The sequence below is a fragment of the Pteropus alecto genome, unplaced genomic scaffold, assembly GCF_000325575.1.
Source record: "Pteropus alecto unplaced genomic scaffold, ASM32557v1 scaffold76, whole genome shotgun sequence".
In the NCBI taxonomy this organism is placed as follows: Eukaryota; Metazoa; Chordata; class Mammalia; order Chiroptera; family Pteropodidae; genus Pteropus; species Pteropus alecto.
In genome coordinates this window covers 2,127,810-2,151,898 of record NW_006443138.1, presented here as the reverse complement: position 1 = coordinate 2,151,898, position 24,089 = coordinate 2,127,810, and the positions used below count along the sequence as shown (strand labels likewise).

Below are 24,089 nucleotides of genomic sequence, written 5' to 3'. Positions count from 1 at the left end.
CAGGGGTGGTTTAGCTCCAAAACACACAAAGCACCAAGACTATTTCTGTAGTGTATTGGTGGCTGACATTAACTAAGACGTCATCTTTTTCTTCTATGTGAAAAATAGATATGATGGTAAAGTACTTGTACATAATAGGGTTATAAGGATTAAATGAGAGATCATGCCTGGAATGTAGACATGTGGGTGAAGATTTGCCCTTAGGCCCTGGATCCTGACCGTTGAGCCTCTTGCCAGTGTGGAGGATATAGCAGGATAATGGGACAGTGGACTCCTTCCTCGCCATATCTCCAAGACGGGCAAAGAAGTAGATTCCATTATCTCTTCTTCATTGACCAAAATAGCGATAACAGATGGTCACGGCCTGAATTCCCATGGTGATGTCTTCTAGGCTGGAAATCTCCGAGGGTACATATTGTCTTAAAGGGACAGTTAAGCTACCTGGGGAAAATAAGGGGATGATCTAAGGCACTTCCAGTTGTACTTTGCCATTCAAAAGAGAAAATCTTCACCGGCATCCACTCTTCTTCTAGAGCAGGGTCAGCAAACTATGGCCTAAAAACCAAATTCCACCCACATCTCCTTTCTGTGATTTTTTTTTTTTTTTTAATGCAACCACATTCATTTGTGTACATTCGATCTTTGGCTACCTTCACATTACAACAGGGCAGTTGAGTAGAGACTATAAGACCCACAGAGCCTAAAATATTTACTCCTGCTCTGAAATATAAATGGATTTACCAGAAAGGGTTCTGGAGTTTTGGTGCCCCAGAGTCATTACCCTAATGCCTGGGTGTTCTTTGTAAACTCATATTTATTCACTTAGCCAAATCAGCACTTGTTACAGAAAAGTGTAAAGCGAGGGCTTCTCTAGTTCAGAAAAGCATTGGGGGGTTTGGTCTGAATTTTGCAGAGTTTTGAACGATGAAAGGAAAGGCATCTCACGTGATTATCGACGCAAATGAACAGAGTCGATTTAAGAGACAGCGAGAAAAATGACAAAATGAAGAGGAGCGTCAGGGAAATCAGACCAAGCTGGTATTAAGAGAACGTAATCGAGTGTAAGGGAAATTTAGATTTACCGTGGGGGGACTGTAGGTTACTCGTGTATGTTTCTGAGAAAGAGAATGAGTGGTGAAAGCAGTGTTCTAGTAAGGTGGTTCTAAGAGGAGTTCGAAGGAACCTGATTAAGAGAGAGAGCGCATTCAAGAAACCAGAAAAAAACATCATAGAAATGTGTAAGTGAGGTCTCTAGGGCCAAACAGAGGAATGGAAGTAGAAAACAGAGAAGGAAAGAAACTAAGTGATATAGGCCAAGGGATAAACATAAGGGGTTAAGTCATTAATTGCTCCAATTATCTGTTTAAATATGTCTCTTCAACTAGTCGATAAACCCCTGAGAGGGAGCCCCATGCCTCATCCTGTGCCTGACACATAGTAGACAGGCCACAACTACTTACTGGGTGAAAGGAAGAAAGGGGGCGTAATTGACAGAAGCTGAGGGGGACAGGTCGACGATGTGGGTGGTCGATGGGAAGGGTGGGAACGAGAAACTTGCATACGAGTGAGACATGTTGAACTTGACATAAGACTGTTTTTATGTTCGCTCTGTGCCAGAAAGGCAAACAAGATCTAAGCAGCCAAAACAAATTTGGTAAACAAATGGCTAAAGATTACCTCCGTTTTATAATTTTTAAAATGTAGATAAGTCTAGGGACTAGATTACATCCAACTTTGTATGCACACAGGTACTGTCTTTTGCTCTCTCTCTTACACACACATGCAGCCCTGGCATGGCCCTAAGTCAGTAAACGGTCCGTAAGCGGGCTGTGTTTAGTGTATGGAACTCCACACTGAATAACTGAGGCTCAGCCTAGACTGAGAATGCCTTCCATCAGACGTGATTTGCAGATCCGTTTCAGCTTTGGCTATGAGCGGAGATTTATGTACCCCTTGGTGTCTTTCCTACCTGTTCTTACTTTTGATTTGAAAATGAGACTTCAGGAAAAGGAGAGCTCTTTACACCTTTGCTGGAAGAAGCTGAGATGTTTAAAACCAAAATAGACCACCGCCTATGTTACTCCCACCCCCACTTTAATGAATTCCTTTTTAAAATGTTTTTAAACTCTAACAGAAAACCTCAGATCTAGCAGTTATTAAGGATTTAAAGACACGGGACCACAAATTGCTGCCTTTTTGAGTTGTCTATAGCAAGAGAAAGGCTGGCAATTCCTTGGAAAGGGATCAGCAGCCTCTCTTCCCACAAAAGCCTTAAATTAGAGTTGACCCCTGAATAATACCGGTTGGAACTGCGCGTGTCCACTTATACGTGGATTTTTTTCAATAAATATACAGTCAGCCCCTCCTTATCCCTCTGTTTTGCATTTGCGGATTCAACCAACTGTCAAAACCAGGATTTTCAATCTGTGGTTGGGAGTTGGCGGATAGAGAGGGCCGACAGCATTGTTCTGCAGCATTTTATGTAAGGGCCTTGAGCATTCACACATTTTGGTATCCGTGAGGCTCCTGGAACTCATCCCCTGCAGACACGGCAGGATGACTGTAGTTCAGTTTTTGGGGAGTCAAAATTTACACACAGATTTTGACTGGTCGGCTGTACTACCAAGTTGTTAGAATTGGTTTAAGGTGAACAGTTTGGAATGTGTCACGCTCAAGGAGACAAATAAGCCCTTGCCTAGTCTCTTTCTGTTTCTTGGTTCGGAATTCACCTTGGCCCATTAACTTGTTTCTCTGAAATCTTTCTAACAAGTAAAGGGTTCCCCTGTTGCAAAGCTGCTTGTTTAATCCTCGTAGTAAATTGCTAGTTGTGGAAATGTTTATCTCCCCTTTTATTCCCCACTGATGATAGTAATGGGGCTAGCTGACAGTTACTGGCAAAGCTAAGGGCCAGCTGCTGTGGTGAGAGCTTTACGTGATTCTTCATATTTAACAATCCTGTGAGCCAGATACCTTTTGCAGATGAGGAAAGTGAGGTGCAGAGGCCAAGTTGCTTAAGGTCACACAACTAGTAAGGGGAGGCTCTGGGATGTGAACCTGGACAGCATCACTTCAGGGTGCACACTGTTTACTACTTTGCTGAACTGCTAAATGCCAAATGACTCCTCCTCCTCGTTCCCATTTTGCATTTGAGCAAATTGAGGCTCAGAGGGATTAGGTGGTTTGCTCAGCTCCCGCCAATGCAAAAGTGTCAGAATAAGGACTAGAACCCAGATTTCTGATACAATGCACCAGTCAACGTTCCTTCAGGGCGATTAGACATCATTATTCAGTTTTGAGCTGTGACATAAATTTAAGCAGAGGACCTCTGTCCCTTAGGATTAGCGTCTCTTTGACAGTCCTTTAGGGTTTAAGAGGATGTGACGAAGCATTTCAGGAGCTGCTGAGGCAGTAACTTTTCTAGTTCTCACTCTGACCCGGTAGACCGTTGGCCAAATTGCTAAGAGCCTGTGTGTGATTTTGGGGTGCTGATGGCAGGGAAGGTCCCCAAAGGACAAGATCTCCTATGCTTAGAAAAATTGCCTGCTTTCATTAGAGGAGCATCATACCAGCATTCTGTGGTATGTCTGCAGTGGGGAGGAAGTGTGGGAGAGGATGTCAGCTCTGGGAAGCCTTGTCTCATAATTAAGGATGAGTCTGTTGCCTCCTGGCAAAGATCCTTTCTCTCCCACCCTCGTGCTTTCTCAGAGACTGTGGAGCAGCTTGGCAGGCCCAGATTGCGTAGAGGACAAAAGGTTATTGTCATCAGGACTTTCATAATGAAATCAGCCTCTTCCCTGGCTCCCCCACCTCCCTTTCCCCCTCTCCTCAGATAGTTTGCCCAGTGGTTTGATTCACAACACCCCCAGAGCTGAGTTGGCCCCTGATGCGGCCCAGCTCTCACCTTCTGTGCCTGGTGCCATTGGTCCTGGTGCCAGAAACTCGGCCTTGCACTCAGTGCTCGCCGCTGCCCCTCCTCCCCAGCCCTTTGTGTCGAGCTGCTATTGCGTGATGCACACTAGCTGGCATTGTGAGCTTTCTGTTCTGATCCGCAGCCCTCCGAGCCATCTCAGGCCATAATTTGCTGGCAAGCATCTATGTTACCGAGTTGAAACAACAGTTTCTCGCAGCTGGCTTTGTGGCACCAGGTCCCCACTCCTGTGCCTGCTGGTGACTTCACTCTCTCATGTAAGATCAGTGTTCGTCGTGCTCTTTGTCCAGCTACATGGGGTGATGAGCAAGCCGGGGGCCCAGGAGGACATTCGCGTGGGAGGGGGCTGTAGCTTCTTCACCCCTGGCATTGGGCCAGAGTCTCCGGCAGCTGTTCCTGAGCTGATGGGATTTGTAGAGAGAGCGAGGGCCAGAGAGGAAGAGCAGTCCATCGTGTGAATGCGAGATTGCTCCCAGACGGTTCTGGTTATGAGTAAAGTACACCAGAACTCTTTCTTTAAGCAGAGCCTTTCCAACATTTATGATGGTCTCATTTCAAGGCATAGGCGGGACCCGTAACTTGAGATGGCATGGCTTCTTAGTAAAGAGCTTACAGCTTTGGGAGACAGGCTCCTTGGTAATGGTCCTTGCTCTGCCAAGATTCTGGGGACTTGAGCAAATTCTGGACCTGGGTCTCTCATTTATTTGTAAAATACTTCCTTTGCCCTTTGCTGCCTATCTCCGTGTCTGGTGGGGGATGCTTGTCAGAGCTTCTGGAAAAGACATCTTCTGTTAGAAAGATTCCAGAGATGGTAACCTTTCATTTTTATCTCTGGCAGCCCTTCACTCTTTATGATTCTAACTTGATGACACAGCAGGGTAATTTTCCCTTCCTGTATTTCCCTTAAAACTATGAGCAAGTCGGGATTTTCCACTGGGAACAAACTTGGGTCAACTACCATTTTCTTCTTTTAGCACTTACTACTTTTATTAAAGCAAAGGCAATATGTTCTATTCAGTGTGCCCTCCAGCAGAGTAGCCACGAGCCACATGTGGCCTTTCAAATTTAAATTAAAGTTAAATAAATTAAAATTAAAATTCATTTTCCAAGTTGCACTAGCCACATCTCAGTTGCTAAGTAGCCACATGTGGCGAGTGGCTGCTGAAATGGATGTAGGTCTAGCTGAGGTGGAGGATGATGCAAAGGAGCTGTCTGTAACTAAACATCCCAACAGCAAAGACTTTAAAAACAAACCGAAAAGGGACAGCCGAGCACAGCCAGGGAGAGTGGAATGGTGTGGCCACATTCTATGGCTTCTGGCTCCACCACTGAGTCATCTATGGGATAGGCTTCACTCCACCCTTCAGACCTTCAGGGGCGTCAGTCATTGTATTTAGAGACGACTTGTCCCCAGCAGTCGCTCACTGGCAAGCCTAACGGAAGACCTGTTTCATTGGCTCCGATCAGTAGCACACCTCTCTCCCGGCCTCCCCTCTGCCTCCTACACTGGTGCTAGCCGCTGGCACTTTTGTTCCTCTTGCTTTCCATTTTACTTCTCAGAGAGTATTTCCGACCCCGAGGATTGGATTAAAAAGCAACTTCACTGCCAACCCTTCCATTCTGTTTGGGGTGACCTTTATTCTTGATCTGCAGCCTAGAGCCCAGTTTGAAGGCGAGCGCCACAGTCCCACAGCTCTGGGCTGCTTACCAGCCATTCAGCTCACTGGAGGGAGCCCCAAGCATGGTCTGGAGCCCCTGGGTCAAGCTTTACAAACATTGTAGTTCCAGCTTCTATCTTATTCTACATCGCTCTTTTCGGCACCCTCTGACAGTGCATCCAAGCAGGCTGCCAGGGACGAGGACAGGCGGATTGAGAAACGCCACACAGTGCTTTATGAAGCCAGCTCCAGAGCTGCACCGCACATTTAATATAAATTGATTTACTGAATCAAGCACAGAAGCCCTGGTACAGAAACCCCAAGCTCTACCCTCCGGAGGACCACCTAATAAAGCAGCCCCAACTGACACTCCTCATTAGCTTTGCCACTGATCCCTAGGCAGTTTTTAAAGGGACAGTGTTCCTCTTTGGGGCCTGAATTGATATGTTGGCCAGACCTGTGGGTCTAATTAGCTCAGCATTATTAGTCTTCGTTGGAAAGCCTGCATTTTCTAATAGCTTGACTCCTGAGTTTTAAAAAGTAATTGGAAAATTCAAACTCTGTCCTTTTCCCTCTTTTCGTTTTTAATTACTTTTAACCCAATCTTCGGATATGTACCTGCAGATGTCCCTGACTAGCAACATTGGGCACAGAAGGATTTCTCAGTTCCGCTTTAGTGCGAATCCAGACCTTACAGTTATGCTGTAGACCTCACGGGGAGGATTTTCAGACTCACCAGAGAATTTTATAATTACTTCACAAGAAAGCAGGCCTTCCCCTATTTAAACCTGGTATTAATTTCCTCCCAGCAACTTGTATTTTCATAATTTAATGATTATGAGCCACCTTGGCAGCAATCCGATTGCTGAAAGCAATTTGGAAATCTGACTTCGTAGAGAAAGGAGGGGCTTGGATGTCATTTCAGAGCATTTTAACCCCAAACCTCAATAGATTGTGTGGGGTGGGGATCGGCTGGCACAGGGTTCGGGCACCCAAAACGTCCCTGTGTCCCACGTTCCCGGAGCTGAAGTCAGAGCGGCTCGGCGGCTCTTCGGGAGGGGCCTCTTCCGGGCTCCTGGAGCCCAGATGATGAATGGTTATTTGCAGTGTGCATGTTCTGCATCTTTTCAAGATTTGCAGCTCTAGCTGCAGGAACAGCAGGGAAGAAAGCCTGCCCTGCTGTGTGCAGCACATCTCCTGACAGTGATAAATGACTCCTCGCTCCCCTGGCCTCCTCCCCGCCACTCTGCCCATGAGGCCAGTGGAAGCTATGAGGTCTTTACAAATGGCTGGAGACCAAGACAGACAGGCATTGTCAGGCCACAGCGAGGAGAAAGAAAAGAGATGCCCAACCAGCTTGCTCCCTATTGATGGTCCGCTCACCTTTCTCTGCTTTAATTATAAGTGTAAATTTATCATTCCTAAAGTGACCAAACTACTCCCAAGCATTTATTTTGCCCTCAGGCCCTCCAAACAGTTACAGCATTGGTCCGTTCCCATTCATGTACTGCTCTTTCCCCGGGACCATTGTTGTACACGTGTGGTGGTAACTTAGCGCCACGTGTTCCAGGGAAGTTTCAGGATGTCAAGTGCTTGCAAAAATCCCTGTTAAAATAGTCAGTGTCCTTTTAGCAGAGGAACCCAAAAGGCATTGTTTTATATTTGGCAATCCTTTATCAAACACGTGCTGCATGTTGGACATTGAATAGCCGTTAAGAACAGGGATGTGGAGCCAGGCTCCCCGGCTAGGTCAGTCCCCAAGTACGTTAGACCAATAATGTTACCTCTCTCTGACTCAGTTTTCCCATTTGTAAGTAGAGCTAATGACAGTAGCTAATAATAGGATGTCATGAGTTAATATGGTCAAGTGTGTGTGTGTGTGTGTGTGTGTGTGTGTGTGTGTGTAAAATCACTAGCTATTATGAAGAGTGAAAGGATCAGCAGGATCTGATCCTTATCTCAGAAGGTATAAACCTAATATGTGTTGAGATGCTTGTTTCTCAAAGAAGAGGCTAGAAACCAAAAAGAAAAGCAGGGAAGGGTTAGTTTAGAGAAGCAAGAAACTGAAGTAAGGTCAGGGTGTGCTGGCCACTTCTGCCTGGCAGGTTTGTCCCCCAGCATGCCAGGAGGGGCTCCTATCTACAAGAAGAGAAACAATATGACTAGGAAGCCATCCTGTACCAGCCCCTCCATCCCTAGATGCTGCTGGGTAGATTGCTTTTGTTTATTTATCTGTGTGGGAGGGGGAAGGGTGGGGTGTCCATACACTGACTTTCTGTCTCCCTTCTGAGTCCTAGCTGCTGGACCTGTTAAAGAACCACTGCAGCCCTCCTGAGCCTCACCAAGGATCTAGGGATCCAAGCCCCTCAGCTGCAAAGCATGTCCTCACATAGGAGGGACCTTATCAAATAGGACCGTGTTAGCATCATAGGAATGACCAGATGGCCCAGCTGACATTCTGGAAATTTACTGAACAATGCCATTTTACCTATAAATCTATCCTTAAAATCTCAGGAGTGAGGGAAGTAGATCTGTTGGAATTTGTGAATAAGTAACAAAAGCAAGACCGAATATAGGGCTTATAAAAAGGGGTTTAAAGAAAAGGCCAGGTGTTCGTGGCAGAGTGGGTGGTTGTTTCTAAGAGGGAGGTTGGGATTGGAGAAGACTTCATGGAAAAGGCTACTTTTGAACCAAAATCTGAAATAGGAGAGAAGTTTAAGAGGCTTGAAGGCAGGAGGGAGGGACATCTAAGCGGAGGACATAGCCCCAGTAGAAGCCCAGAGGCATGAAAAGAAGATGAATATTTTGGAAATGTGGAAGCTAGAGGTAATATTCTGACACTCAACGTGGAGGCTCTTAGAAACCCCTTGCCATGCCAGGCTTTAACTCTTTACTTCCTAAATCATAGGGATTCCAGGGGAAGATTGAGAGCAGCAGGTGGGGATGGGGTGGGGGCATGGGACAGTCATAATTTGCTAACCAGCACAAAAGTAAAGAGTTAATGTTTCCACCTTCCTTCCACACTGATATTGGTGTGTATCAACGAGATGAGAGTTCCGGTGGTAGCCTAGCAGAGGGAAGTGAGAGGGCACGGAGTGAACTATTGAACTAGGTCAGTAGATTGGAGCCAACTCATGGGGAACTCTGAATGCCATGCTAAGGATGGCAATAATAAACAGTTTTCGTTTCCCACCCGTAAGAACGCTCTACCTCTGTGAAGTATGAAAATGACACACAGCGGAGCAGAACTATGGAGCTGACAGTGTATTCAGAAGGACATATGGTCCGATTCTCAGCCTATTTATAAGATCTTGTTTTTAAGGAAATTCCAGAGGAGTGAATGCTTCAGCACTCCAGCAGGTTTCCAGGTACTTTACAGCTCTGCCAAGGAAACATTTTCCTGTGTCCAACCTACTTTCCTCCAGTTAGAAAGCTGACTCTTACCAGAGCTTGGTAAAGTGTTTCCTTTTCCCTGCCACCCTTTCTCTGCCCATCACGTTTCAGAGTAGGAAAAACCAGTGTTGCTGGTTTCAAGATGAAAATCCCACAAAGGTGCTAACTCACCATGGCCTGGGAGCATCTTCTCCAGAATCAGCTGGGGCACTGGTTTAAAACCCCCCGCTTGACCCAGGAATCCACAGGCAAAGGTTGGTGAACCACCACTGCAAAAGCATCTCATTCTACCTACCGTATTGTTCCTCTCACCCTCAGACAAGTAAATCAGAGACTTCTTCAGAGCAGACTTAATTAAGGTTTTATGTCTGTTCCTTGCTGAAGAACTGAATACAGATCTTTCCGAAACTGGAAATCTCGGTAACACATTCACTTTTTGTTCTTCATCTTATTGCTCTGGCAAAGGCAATAATACTCTGCCAAATTCTAGGTTCCAGTTCCACGAGGATTAAAACAGCCTTGTCAGTCCCTCAGGGTAAACCAGATCCTCTGCATCGTGCTTGGTAGCTCCAAGGACAGAGTGCAGGGCTTCATCGCTGTCGGATAATCAGTCTTGACCTGGTATTCACTCAGCGATGCGGGTGTTGTATGGGGCATCGGAGATACAAGGAAGGCCATCCCTGCCCTCGTGGTGCTTATAATCAAGTGTAGGACAGGCCCAGAGATGGATGGTTACAATCCTATACCAAAGCTGGTAGAGAAATGTTTACCCACAGTAAAGCTTTTTCATCTGGGGTGATTTTTAAAAACATTCCAGAATCCCTAAAGTCCTGGAATCTGCATTTTTTAAAGCCTCTCAGGTGACCCCTGTATATCCTTACACATTGACCTTGGGCAACAGCTTACAGAAACAGTTGGTTAAAAAGAGTATTGGGCAGCCCAGGCCCTTTAACAGGTTTGTGACTTTTGCCCCCTGGTTATCTTCTTGTTGCTTGGCAACCTGTGTGCCCATCTGTGTTGGCCTGTGTTCAGGAGAGGGCCGTGGATGGACTAGCAGTAAAGGATAAGGGGCGATAAAACCTTTTGGTGCCAACGGTGGGTCAGAGTAGAATTGAGCCTCTCTTTTCCCCTATCGATGCGCGTGCCCATAACTTGGATAGGCCCCAGGCATGGTATAAATACACGGAGTAGTTCAGGACTCATGTTCCCAGGGCAGCTAACTTGCTGGTTTCTCGTTCATCCTGAGTAAATGATATTCTCTCCCCAAATTTGCCTAATCCTTCCGGGTGGTCCTGAGTCACCTTCTGAAAAACAGGGCACCCGAGTTTGAAGATTTAGTCTCAATTTATTAACAACCAAACAATTTGAAAGCCAAACCTCAAGTTAAACTCAATCCTACAGAGACCTTGTATACTACCATATTGTCAAGAGAAGAAAAAACCTGAGAAAGTGGTTTGCTTAAACTTCTGTGTGACTTACTAGTGCAAAAACCTGGGGAGGGGGAAAGAGGAGACTTAAATTTTTTTTATGATTTACTCTGAGGATGAGGATTAGTAATTAAGCATTCCTGTTGCATAGCATGCCATTTTATGATGTTCACACAGATTCATAGCCTTCAGAGATGGGCAGAAGGCCATGGTTAAGAGTGCAACGCACTTTGGAGAGGATCTGGAAGTAAGCCTGACTTTTGTTTGTCCTAGTTGTATGACCTCCATTTTCTTACTTGTGTAATATTAATGTTAATATCTCTTACAAAGTTGTTCTAAAAATTAAATAAGTTTGAAAAATATAAGTGCTCAAACAGTGCTCAAAGTAAGTGTACAATAGATGTTGGGCACATTAGAATTCTGTGTTAGGGGTGAGGCAACAGCAAAAAATTTAACAGTCGCCGCCTTGGCAGTCCATCTTCTAAAACAATAGGGCCCCCTTGATGCAGGAGCTGAGAGGCCCTCTGGTGAAGACTGGCAACCGTCGCCCAGACCTGTGCATTTACCCTGGGGCTTGAATAATCTGGATTCCCAGAAGAGTGTGGGAAGCCACAGGATAAACATCTCTTTCACCTGAAGATTTTCTTGGGGGGAGGTGAGGAGGGTATTTTTGTGTGTTGAAATCAATGTTGATTTTGTGTATGCTTATGTAAAATTCTCATGGCTTTTAAAGATAAAACAGGAAACTCGAAAAAGCATTGATGCTTACTCTGAGATACTTGAGCTCTGCTCACTGTGGTGTTACCAGTTCAGGGGCACTTAAGTGGAAATTTTGAAACCATGTAGCATAGGGTAGAGTCCCAGCCTGCTTGTGAGTGGTTTCTCCCAGGGGATACCGCAGGACTTGGTGCTCAGGATACAAATATCGATAGTCATTACCAGTGTGAGGGAGGCTTTGTGAAGCGGGGCTGCAAACCCAGCTCTGAGGAAGTGGCCTCCGCAGTAAAATGCTCTTTGTAGCAAACAATCTATTTGCTCTTTTCTCCCCACCATTCGTGGATATGGGGTCAATTTTTATTATTTTCTGATTTGTATATATCGACGTGGCCTCATACAATATAAAGGTAATGCCAATGAAATTCAAGTTTGTTTCGAAATGAATGGTCCCTGAGAAAGCGTAAAATAAGGATCTCTGATTCATACCTGTGGGAGATCTAAATGTTATTGATTAGAAGATGAAGCTCTCCTAGCCAAGTGCTAATGTCTACCAACTAGATACTGAATCAGAAAATCTGAAATTTCCCTAAAAGTCATCCAGAATCTTTTATCCTGAAACATCATGGGTTCTGTTTTACATGCATACGTGATCGATTATATCTTCAAAAGACTAATTCAAACCATTTTCTTCTATATGAATCTTTTTCCACTGCTAACCTTGGGCCTGTGAGTCAAGAGATGATCTTTGTTTTGTTTTATTTTATTTTACATATGTTTTATATTTTATTTTATTTTATATTATTTATTCCCAGCACCCGTGCTAGTGCCTGGCACATAGCAAGTGCTTGGTACACATTCACGAATTTATCCAGTAGAACCTATTACTCTCATCTAGTCAAAGCCTGAGCTCCTCATTTTGAGCTATGTACTAGGAGCAGGTTCTGTTCTTCTACCCACATTTTCCGCTGTGGGTAAGGACCCACTAGTGGGTTGTGAGGTCAATTTAGTATATGGAGATGAGCATTTTAAACAAATTAAGTAGCATAGAGAGAAAAACCATCAAAGTGTACATCACATGGTAAGAGTGAATACTATTTTTGGAAAGGTATTTGTCCACTGGGTTACTAAGATTGATGATACATTTCTCACGGTGGGTCACAAAGTGTGAAACCCCTTCTCTAACCCAGTCAACTTTCTCAAAGAACATGGACCAGTGAAAAGAAAGCAAGTTCTGTTGCCTCTTGCTATCATCATTCATAGGCTTATGGCAGAAAGAGGAGTCTTTAGGCGAAAAGAGAGGCATGGTTATGGCTCCCAGAACTCCAGGCAGGGTCTGGTGCAGGCATGCGAACGGAAGTAAGGCGAGAGGTAGGTATATATTCCTAAGACTTGTGGGTTGGCCTTACTAATCAGGGGACTTACACAAGGGCAACGGCAATGTCAGGGAGCAAAGCTTGGGCTCTATTATGGAAAAAGTTTTCCTGGAGCCATAACCCCCTTTTATTTGTTTCTTTCATCACAGATAGCCAGACACACACAAGCTAGGCTGCACTGCACCTACCAGCTCTCTTCAATTATATCACTAAATATTAACCATACTCTTACAATTCATGTATCCTATTTGTGCCTGAATCCAGACTGCTGTACTATATTAGCACAAGCGCATCAGCCTGTATAATAGCTTAGGGCCTACAGACTTTGGTTCATTTAAATGACACTCCAAGGACCAAAAGAAGACCAGGTAGCATTTGTTCGTGGAGCATTTGGCCTCATGGGGAACTCCTCCAAGAATCATATGATCGAGATGCCCATTGACAACAACTCCCAGCTCATAAATCCAGGGACCCAGTGCATCAAAATATGACCCCATTCCCCAAAAGTTAGATTTGCAAATAACGAAAGCCTGCTATACAATGGCGAGCCAGTGGCAGAAACATTATAAAGGATACTTCTAAACTCTGAAATGACCTGTTGGATATGGGACATTGTCAGCCTTTGCCAAATAACCTTGGGCCCCAAGGGGGCTGCCTGTCATCCTTCCTCCACAACTTGGACTTGAGCTTGACCTCATTAAGCTTGGCTCAGATTCACTCTCCCTGACAGTTTAGCAACATTTTTCCAGCCTATTAAGATTTGATCCAAAGATAAATTTAAGAAATTTCTGAGGATTTCTTAACTGTAAATCTTTGCAACCAGGAAAGAAAAAAAAAAAAAAGGCCTCTTAAAGAAGACATTTAAAAAATAAGAGTAAGATGTAATAAAATACCAAAATCTTGTAGTGTCTCCTTAAAGAAAACACGTGCACACGTGGACATTTATGCAGCGGGGAGAGCGAGAAGGGCCGCTTGCTGCAGGAACACCTCAAGGAGCAGGAAGCAGCCTCCATTTACTGAGCTCTGTGGTTAGGCTTTGGGTTTGATTCCTTTGGAAATACAGATGGCTGGCTGGAAAAAGGAAGCACGAGGTGATTGCCAATCCTGCGTTGCTTTTTCCAGGAAGGTCTGCAGAGGGTGGGTGTGGAGAGAGGCGAGTCAGGGGAGAGCCTCTGTGGATTCTGTGAATTGCTTAGTTGGGGGCATGCCAAGCTCTTAAAAGCCACGAGTGGCGTTTGAGTTCCATGTATGTGTCTGTTCCTGACTAGCCCAGGCCTAGGTGGTGTTTCAGCCCAGGCCTCCTGGGCTTCAAGCTTCTGTTAAGATTTGGTTGTAGGAGGCAGAAGTGGGGATAAAAGACTGAGGTGCTTCTGCCCACCATCCCCCATCCAGACTTGCTCAGCCACTGTGAAATGTGCCTCTCTCTGCCTAGGACTTGGTTTCTGCTATGAGCAAAACAAGACTTCCTGCTGTGGCTTTTACCTCCCTCCTCGAGGGGCTCTGAACCGCCAGCTGAGGGGGAAAATTCTCTTTTTATGACTATTTCAGACCAACCCACAAGCACCGTTTAGATTATTAGCTCTGAGATATTCTTCTGAGACTCACTTTAGAGTGGAACCTTGGACTTTTCCGGATAAAGTCGCACAGGTTCTGTCCTTCATGCTTTGATGTCATGAGCAACAGTGGGAAACGTAGGAATCGGAGTGTCTTGGGAGGTCAGCAAGAAGTGGCTTCCTTGTGGGGATGTGCTGTCTTCCTGCCCGTGGTCACCATTTATCTATGATCCACATCTTCAGTGAAGAAAGATTGAGCCTCCTAAGACCTTAATAGCCACAACTCATAGTTAAATAGAACCTTATCCTTCACAAGGACTTTCCCAGACACATTCGCATGTCATCCTTGCAGCCTTCCGTGAAGAGTGCAGCTAGAGAAGCAAATTCAGTGAGGTTGAGGGACTTTCCCAAGTTCACAGCTAGTTCACGTGAGGACTGAGATGTGGCTTGAAAACCTCTGACTCCAGCCCAGGGTCCTTTAATGTACCACAGTGGACTCTGCCAGGAGGGAAAAGAGAATCCAGGATGAGAGCTTCCCAGGGGAGGAGAGGCATCCAAGGCCACATTGAGAGGTTAGCGAGTGGAAGAATGTGGCTCTTTGGTGTGTGTCGTTGGAATTGCACGAGTGGGTTGTCCAGATTAGGCAGTCCCTGAAGGAAGAGGGGCCCTTACTCCCCCAGGAGGGGTCACATTCTTCTTAAATGACTTTGAAGTATTCCTAAGAAAATTAAGACTTAGGGAAACAAGTGGTATTTCTTTCCAATTAAAGGTCATGACTTAGGAGAGAAGGGAGACTGTGGGAAGTGATCTGTGCGGATGACACCACAGCACGGACTTTGAGTCCCTGGCCTGCGGGTTAAAAAGTCAGACTTGGGGCTCTGGCTGGGAATGGAAGGATCCAGCAAAGACTAGAAAGAACTTTCTTAAGCGGAAGACTTGCCTTCGCAAGTAGACTTTCACCGGAGTCAATATGGAAGTGGAAATTGTCTCAGTAACTAACACCATGTACCCTGGAGAACCACTGCAACCCAAACTACCGTTCTAGAGGTGGTACTCAAGAGAAAGTAATAGGCAAGAGGACCATAAGTGCTGTTTTATATATATATCTTTATGACTCTCTACTAATATATAGATAATAAAAGGGAGCCTAACATTTTAATATTAAAAGTTCAAGGTATCACCGACAGGACTCAACCCTGAATTTCTGCCATGAGAAAGCTTATCATTAAGGCAAAACAAATGGGGAAGCAAAGACTATGGTATATATTTAGAGGGAAGATTGTGTGCTAAGGAAGAAGTGCCAGACTTCATCTATTTATTCATCCTTCTAGCTAGTAACTTCTTTACATCCACAGTGTGCCCACACGGTTATAGATATGAGCATATAGCGGTGAGTAAGATAGAGTCCCTGCCTCTGGGAGCTAATGTTCTAAAGGAGGAGGCAGAGTATAAAGTATAAACAAATAAACATAAGTAGGGTAGTTTCAGATTGTGCTGAGTACATGCCACAAAGAGCTCGAATGGGGTAGGCAGGAGCAGGGAGTAGCATACTTTCAGATGAGCTGAGTGATGCACAGGAGCCAGCTATGAGAGGATCTAGGGCAAGAATGGCCCAGACAAAAGGTAGGACAAGGCCCATGACACATTAAATAAACAGCAAGAAAGCCAGTGTTATGAGCTTGTGGCTGAGTGATAAAAAATGTCAGATCAGTGTGCAAAGATCAGATCATGGAGGGCCTTGTCATTGGGTTATAGTTTAGGATGATGGAAAAGCTAAGGAAGAAATTTAAGCTGAGGAGTGATGACTAGATTTATAGAGAAATAGTTGTGGGAGACTTGCTTGCAGGCCTCTCAGCAAGTCTGAAAATACAAGTAAAGTCCTTTCTGATAAAAATTACAAAACTGACACAGACGAGCCGTGTTCATCCTGGAAAAGTCCTATAATTACTCCTCATCAGGAGGATGAAAGGACATCAATGTGGCTGCACGGGGATGTCTCGAGTTCCAACGTTCAGAGAATATGTCTGGAAGACTCCCAGGAGCAGCACACATAGCCAGCCAAGATCAGGGAGGCAAGAAAGGGATTTGCTTGTGAGTGAGCATCAACTGCGACTGACACATCTGAGACTTAGAATGCGGTCATGGAAAACGAGTCTCTTTGCTTTTGTTTTTCCTGTTCTTTTCCTGTAAAAAACAACAACAACAAAAACAACAACAACAACAACAACAACAACAAAAAACAGGAAAAGACATAAGATAAAATAAAGCCCCTGCCTGGGGTAAGTAGAATTCATTGACTTGCTCACTTAGTTGAATTTTTTCGGGCACCCTTCATATACTGGGCATGCTTTTAGGTACCAGGGATACCACAGGAATCAAAACAAAAACTCTTTCCTTATAGAACTTAGGTGTGTGTGTGTGTGTGTGTGTGTGTGTGTTGGGGGGGGGGGTGTTGCGCCTCTTTCCTTATAGAACTTAGGTGTGTGTGTGTGTTGGGGGGTGGGGTGTTGCACGGGTTGCAGTAGAGAAAATAAACATAATAAAGAAGTAAAATACTTAAACTGTTAGGTGGTGGTAGATGCCATGGAGAAAAATAAAGCAGAGAAGGGGAATAGGAGATTTGGGAGAGAGGAGCGATTTTAAAGAAGGTTATTTCATTACTTGTTTTTTTATTTAGCGTATGATAGGAAAACCATTGGAGGATTGGAGTAGGGTAATGACGTTATCTGACATTTTAAAATAATTACTCTGGTTGCTCTGAGAATAGAGGTAAAGGACAAAACTGAACAATTTTCAGCACCTTCACTACTATTACCCTAGTCCTGGCACCATCCTCTCTTGCCTAAGATTATTGTAGGGAGGCTTCACGAGGCAAGCAATACTATAGGCAAGAGAACGTGGCGCCAGGACTAGGGTGATGGCAGTGAAGGTGCTGAAAACTATTTCAATTCTGGATCTGTTTGGAAAGTAGAGTTGACAGTATTTGAAATAATGTTAATAGACAAAATACTCAATTCCTGTTGTGTTTCCTTCTTACTAGAAGATCAAGAAGGTGAGGAATTCTAGGCTGCTGTTAAGAGAAGTATGCAAAAGATTTGCCACCAGTAGAGGCTGGGTCAGGAACAAGTATAGCCAGAAGGTAGTTAGACTGGTGGGCCTGAGAGCCACAGCAAGGGAGTGAATGGGGAGATGGTTCAGGGTGCCAGTCTCGGACGAGAGGATATTCTTGGTGCAGCCCACGTGACCGAGGTGCCGATAGGGAGCCAGGAAGAAGGTCATCAGGAAGTAGGTGGCAGTTACAAAGTCAGGATTCCAGGCGGACCATTAAAACATAAAGTTGCTGAAAATATCATCAGAGGACCCGGGCTGAAGTCATCAGGGAAGGTGGGAGACTATTCTGAAAGGTGAGGGGAGGGGGTTTGTGAGCAGATGGAGGAGCCAATGAAGGGGTTGATCGAGTGGCAGTGAGAGAGGCTCAGCCTGGAAGGGAGGGAGCAATCGGGACTAAGAGGGTCTGAAGGAGCAGCATCCACTAGAGGTGGTGTAAATCTGGGGACAACTCAGATTCACTAATCAGTCAAGCTCCATTCGTAATCTTTGTGACAGAGTCTGGTTCATCCTGGCAATAGTGTACATGGATGTATTTTGACTTTGTAAGAAATTTGATAATTTCTTAAACTTTTTGAAAAGATGAAGAAATATTGCGTGGATAATAGTTGTTACTGCTTTGTAGATGGCCTGAGAGCTCTACCCAAAGAGTCTACATCAAAGATAGACACTGTGTCTATCTTGATTAGTGTTTTTAGCCTTTTTAAAATCCTACAACCCCTCCCCCGCCGACCTCGCCAACCCCTGTTAAAACATTAATGTCTCATGGTCTACCCTCTGCTGTTGAGTCTGTCTTCTGTGGTTTTCCACCTGACAAGACTACAGTTTTTCATATTGCACCTACTTTCATCCATTTGCCTTCAAGAAATGTCGATACAGCCCTTGTCTGGCTAGCTCGGCCTGGAGCAAGGTCTCTAACATCTGGGTTCTGCTTAGCCATTTTTTTCCCCAAATCTTGGAAGAAGACTGCAGAGCTGCTTATCAAATTTATGACATAGCATAGAAGGAGAGCTGATATTTTCGATGAAAGGGTATGAATTCAGACGTCTCTGGGTGGGTTGAAACAATAGACTGAAGCTAGCAAGATAAATTTCATAAGGGCAGTGGATGACTCTGAATGAAAGAGTGAAATATCCACTTTGTAAGTGTAAACTAGAGGACAGGATGAGTCAAGAAACCCCAAGAAACCTCTCAGCCCTTTTTTCTCATGCACTAACTGAGTATTTGTTTAGTCGGGTTTTTTGTTTTTCTTATTTGTCTGTTTTGACTCATCATTTCAATATATGACCCTAAACCACACGTACAGACACATGTGTACATGCACATGATGCAGATATAAGCTGCAGTACTTTAAAAAAGAACAAGGTCTAAGTCAAAGAAGTAGTCATTTCATCCTTCTGCGGGCCACATCGTAAGCATTTCCAGTTCTGAATGCTATTCTCTGAGGACGCCGACAAACTAGAAAGCCCCGACAGCCCCTACCACAGTATTCAGTGCTCAGTTAATAAATATTTATTGAATGGTTGGTGCTTCAGTGGTTAGGGATGGTGCCCCAGGTCCTGTGAAGAACAGTTGAAGGAACTAGGAAAGAGTCAACTTTGAGATAGCTCTATTCAAATATTTGCAGAGCTCTCAAGAAGAAGACAGACTAGATTTATTTCATGTTTTTCCAGAAGACAGACCAAACATACCAATGGGTGACTGTTTGGGTCAATTTAAGAAAATGTCCCAGGGCTGTTCTCCAGTGGAGTGGGCTGACAGGTACTCTAAAGCTCCTGGGACGATTATATCAGTCCATTCGATGAGAGGACAGGAACCAATACACAGTGTGTTGAAGGAGTTATTCCTGAATTTGGGGTACTTACTGACCTTTCCGTCTCTTCCAAGTCTGAACTTTTCCTTCCAGTAGGTCCATACAACTCATGCTTTGTCTTTTCAGCTTCACAGGATCGACAGTGCAAAGGAAACTATTATTAAAAAAAAAAAATGTTAATGGAAGCTTCTGAGGATACTGCTTTGAACTAGAGAATGCCCTTTAATTTAGCGCTCCTTAAGCCTTGCATTTTTTCTCATCATCTTTTTGTCAATTGGCCTCATAAATATTCATATAGGAATTGATTCAAAGTAAGAGTTATTCTAAAAATCTTTCCTAAGCTTTCCAGTTTTGCTTCAAGTAATTATTTGAATATGATCTCCGGTCAGTTATATTATTGTAAAACTAGTGAGCAATCTGATTTTGGAGTTATTTTGAAAAGTTTTATCAAGATTTTAGAAATCATAGGATCTGATGGGAAAAAACAGACATCACTTATTAATCTTCAGTCCCAAGTACTTCCATGTCTTGGAGGTCTCAAGCTTCAAGCCTCCCTCCTAATCCTCTCACCTCCCGCAGCAGAGAAGGATGAAAGCCAAGGATGAGTCGAAAGTGCAGATTCAAGCCTACAGCCCTGACGTGGACTGTCACGTAATATGAACAGCAGACAGGCCTTCTGGGCAGGCAGAAACTGGGGTGCTTCCCTTAAATGTTGAGAACAGATTTGAGAGTCCTGCTGTCTGTGGAAGAGGGCTCCGTCGGACCCTGTGGCCACAGAGGCAATGACCTGGGAAGCAGTGGCAGGTCAAGAGCACAGAGGGTTGTGTTCCCAATTTTCCTTTGTTGTTCCCCGTAGACAGTAGAGAACATGCCTGCTTTTCACTCCCTGAGTGGACAATAATGGTCTGATTTAACACTCTTTAACTAGAATGAGAACTCCTGAGAGCTGAGCCCTGACATCCCATTGCTTTGGTGTATTTTCTGGAAAAGTCTGAGTGTAGCATTAGGACCACTAACATGGCGTGTGTAGCTTAACATCTCTGACTCTCAGTCCTCTCATCTGTAAGATGGGACATTGCAGGGTGTTTGAGAGGTTTTAGATGTTGTAAGCAAGCACCAAGCCCAGCGTCTGGCATGTAGAAGATGATCGGTAAATCATAGCTGCTGTCAGTATTGTTAGCTGGCATTAATTTACAGACTTTAATCAATTTACCAGTTTTAACTCTTAAGTATTTCATTGTTTATTATTCAAGACTTTAACTGTAGAGGGAAGTCCACTTATCTTCATATGATGAACTGTGCTTGGGCTACCCAAAGATTGAGGGGGAGTGGGTATTGTACTTTCTCTCTTTATTTATAGTTATTCACTCTTGTTATTTGTGGGTGAGGGGTGGAGAGAGGGCTCACATTTGGAAACCAACAATGGCAGGAACATCATAAACCTTTTCCAGAGTCGTCTCTTCTATTTTTAGTTTTCTTGTTCTCGAAGACGAGGAAACAGAAGCTAAAATATATTAGAATTTGCAACGTCTTGATCCCATGGGTGACAATTTCAAGGTCTGCCTTTCAGAGCTGTGGTAGCACAGACTTCATGCTCCTGAAATTTCTCTGTCCTGAGAGAATTCGGTTATGTGGGTTTGTGGTGGAGTCAGAGAACTGTTTTCTCACTGCCTTTTCAAGCCTGTTAAGGGTGCTCTTAGCCTGTCTGTACTGAACTCTAAGTAATTTCCAGCCATCGATTCTAGAGCTGCTGCCTTCTGCCTCCCATTAAAATCCATACTCCTGGGCCTGGATCTCTAGGCCTCGGCCCCCTCTTGGTATTGTCCCCACTACGTCCTCCTGTTTGTCTGATCCTCTGTCTTCTCACTCTCCACGGTCCTTCCACTCTCCAGGGTCCTCAAGCCCTGTTTATGTGTACTTCAGAGCCTTTCTCAGGCCCTTCCCATCCTCTCCCTTGAACCATGTAGTCTGTCATCTTTAGGGTCAAGCTCACAGGGGGGCCTGTCACTCAACTGATTTGGGATGTTAGCTAACGACACTTGGTCTCCATCAGTAATTCTCAACCTTGGCTGCACATTGGAATTACCTGGAAAGCCTTAAAAAATTTGTGATGCCTAGGTTCCGTCATTTTTATTTAATTTAATTTTTTTGAGGGTTCAGATTTAATTTTTCTGAGGGGCGACCTGGGCATCAGGATTTTTTTAAAGCCCTCCCAGGTGATTGGCTAGGCCACCAAGGTTGAGAACCAGTGGACTATAGACTTATTCAGCCCCCAAGTTGAATCTGTTCTAATAATAGATCTAATAATTGATCTTGTTCCCCAGTGACTTGTATACCACAGGGTTTTAAATAGTTCACATTGTGTATAAAAACACGTAAGTAGCTATTTCCACTTTGTGTTAATTTGGTAGATTGAGGGCGAGAGGTTCTGTTTTTGACAATTCAATTCCTGGAGCACCTCTGGGCTTACTTGGCGGCGGTGGCAGCAGCTACCTTTTATCACAGTCTTGGCATGTCCCGGGCACGGTGCTAAATATTTCTTCAGCTTGTCACGTGCATTAGCCCATTGGAATCCTCACAACAAGCCCATGAAGGAGCCCCATTTTTGCCCTGATTAATGAGGATCCTGAAGTCCAGAGGGGCCTATGTCCCTGCCCAGGGCTGTACAGAGAGCAGTGCTGAACTTGAGCCCAGGCATGTCTGGTGCCAAAACTTCTCTGGTCCTCTACCCCCTGGGAAGCAACAACTCATCTAAACAACTTCCTGGAAAATATGGATATACCTGCTTCAGCTTTGGTGCTTTTTTAATGCTTTTTAAAATTGGATTGCATTCTTTTTATATCAAAAACTTTCATAAATTTGATTTCAGCTTCACTCCCAAGTTGCCTAGATGTATCCAGGACTAGGAGGCCATTGGGTTAAATTATTTTTTTCATGTATTCCAGAGATAATGTTTTTTAAAAAAAAGCATCTCGCTTCTAGCACCTAATCTAGCGGAACCTACTCCAGCTTTTACTTGGTCTTACTAATATTTCTTTGAGATGGTAAATAGTGCTATCCCCATTGTGAAAAGGGGAACCGGTGTGCCAAGTATTAACCATCTACTGAACACTAGTAATAGCTACCACTCATCGAGTACTCACTAAGTGGCAGGCTCTGTGCTAAGCACTTTACATCCTGTGTGATTATCCTCATTTTATAGATGAGAAACCAAGACCAAAATAGGTGCAGCTACTTGCCCAAGGCGGTGTAGCTAGTAATGGGGTGCCATGTTTGTTCATTTCTTTTTTAACTTCCTTATCAGCAAAATTGCAAGACACAGGCTTCATTTGCCTCTTACCTTAGCCTGGCCAGCCTCGCCCTGAGTATGCAGTGGCATCTGGACAACCATGTCTGGAGTAAGCCATTGAAGCATAAACTAGATTTTCTTTCTGTGTGTCAAATGGCCGTTTTATAGCTATTGTGAAACAAGGAATTTTCTGCCAACCTTGAATATCATACTGCGGTCAAACAGGCTCCAAATATTCCTTCTCCAGCCATCCCAGTATGAGACTGCTTTGGTATAAACAATCCCTGAAGGTGAGAACTGGCTCTTAGAGCAGTTTCACACTCCATCTATCTCTGAGCTCTGCTGTTGCTCACAGTTTCAGATTAATGGCAAGGACCCTGTCACCGAACTGGGGCCCTTCATTACTGCACAGGCACTAAATGCTTAGGACGGAAACTCATCTCCCTTTCTCATTAATTATGAATATACCAACTTATTTTCTCCCTCTTCAAGCATATAAAGCCTTGGCGTTTTCTGGTTTGTTAAAATACACACACACACACACACACACACACACACACACACACACACACACACACACACACACACACACCCCACCCCCCCCCCCCGCAGGGAATTGGGAAAATAACTCTTGATAAAGATTGTCCGTGTGGTGAGCAGATAGACTCTCTGGGAAAAGAAAGTACCTAGCAGACTGTGTCAGGGCAGTGGGTCACTAATTGAGTGCAAACCTTTTTTAAAATGTTGTTTATCCCCCTACAGGGCATACAAAACCATTGAGGATGATGACTTGAAGTTTCCCCTTATATACGGAGAAGGCAAGAAGGTAGGCACTGCACTCCCCCAGCCTGAGAACAAGGCTGTCTCTGCATAGCCCGTGGCAATCTGTGCATTCCACTCAACAGCTTGTGATTTTATAGCCTTGACAGCTTGAAAGAATATCACCTCCGTCATCCTTCAGGCCTCCTGCCTTGAGGGTCCAAGGAGTGGCAGGCAGAGTTGGGGGAGGGAGGCAGCGAGCTCAAGGGACAAAAGTCAGTATTGTGAAAAGAGCATCCCCCTTTTCAATCCATTTGAATAACTTTTTGCAGTGTGTAAACATGACCACTTGCACATATTTCATCGCTCTCTATCTGACAACAAGCCATGAGGCAGGCAGAGCTGGCTGTATTATATCCATTTGATAGATGAGGCAGCTGGGACTCTGAGGTTGAAACTGCTCAGGCAAAGTCACGCAGCCAGCGAGGGGTGGTACCAGATGTGGCGCCTTGGCCTTCTGTTGCCTTCTCGTGCCCTCACACTCCGTTGTGGAAGTTCAGGCTCTGCGAGTCTGCTTCTCCACTTGCCCCGTGGAAGGGGACCCAGAACTTCACAGTGACCGAGCTGTAGGATCACATGCACCAGAGCCCAGGCTGCGACAGCACAGACCATTCATCCCCAGCTCCCAGGGCCCCAGCTGGAATCACACAGCGAGCAGCAGGCGCATTGTTCGCTCTTCAAATGGACGGTGAGCAGAGGCAGGAGGAGGTTATAGTTCTGGAGCAGAGATAAGGAAGCTTTGAAGCCATTTCCCAATGAGAACAAACACCTTCTGAATCATTGCATTCTTCCTGAAAACACGAATACATTTCAGCTAGGTGCTAAGAGTTCCAATAAGAAGTGAAAAATGTGGTCACATTAAGAATGTTCAACTGAAATTATTTTCAGCATTTTATAGTGTTTAGCAGGAAGAAGGGACTCATAAGAAAAGGGAAGGATGCATGCCTTCCTGGGCAGAACTTGAGAACTTGAGTGTGTGTGCACATATCTGCGGTGGGGAGGGAGAGGGAA

The 24,089-nt window shown here is 44.7% G+C and overlaps 1 protein-coding gene across 4 annotated transcripts in view; it reads left to right on the top strand.

Moving 5' to 3' along the window:
- Positions 1 to 24,089, top strand: part of PPM1H (protein phosphatase, Mg2+/Mn2+ dependent 1H) — a 257,658-nt gene that overhangs the window by 165,231 nt on the left and 68,338 nt on the right. For all 4 annotated transcript variants that reach the window (XM_015598468.2, XM_015598464.2, XM_025041056.1 and 1 more), the window contains exon 7: positions 23,022 to 23,085. In XM_015598468.2, coding sequence (XP_015453954.1) covers positions 23,022 to 23,085 — 64 coding nt within the window. The remainder of the gene's footprint in view (positions 1 to 23,021; positions 23,086 to 24,089) is intronic.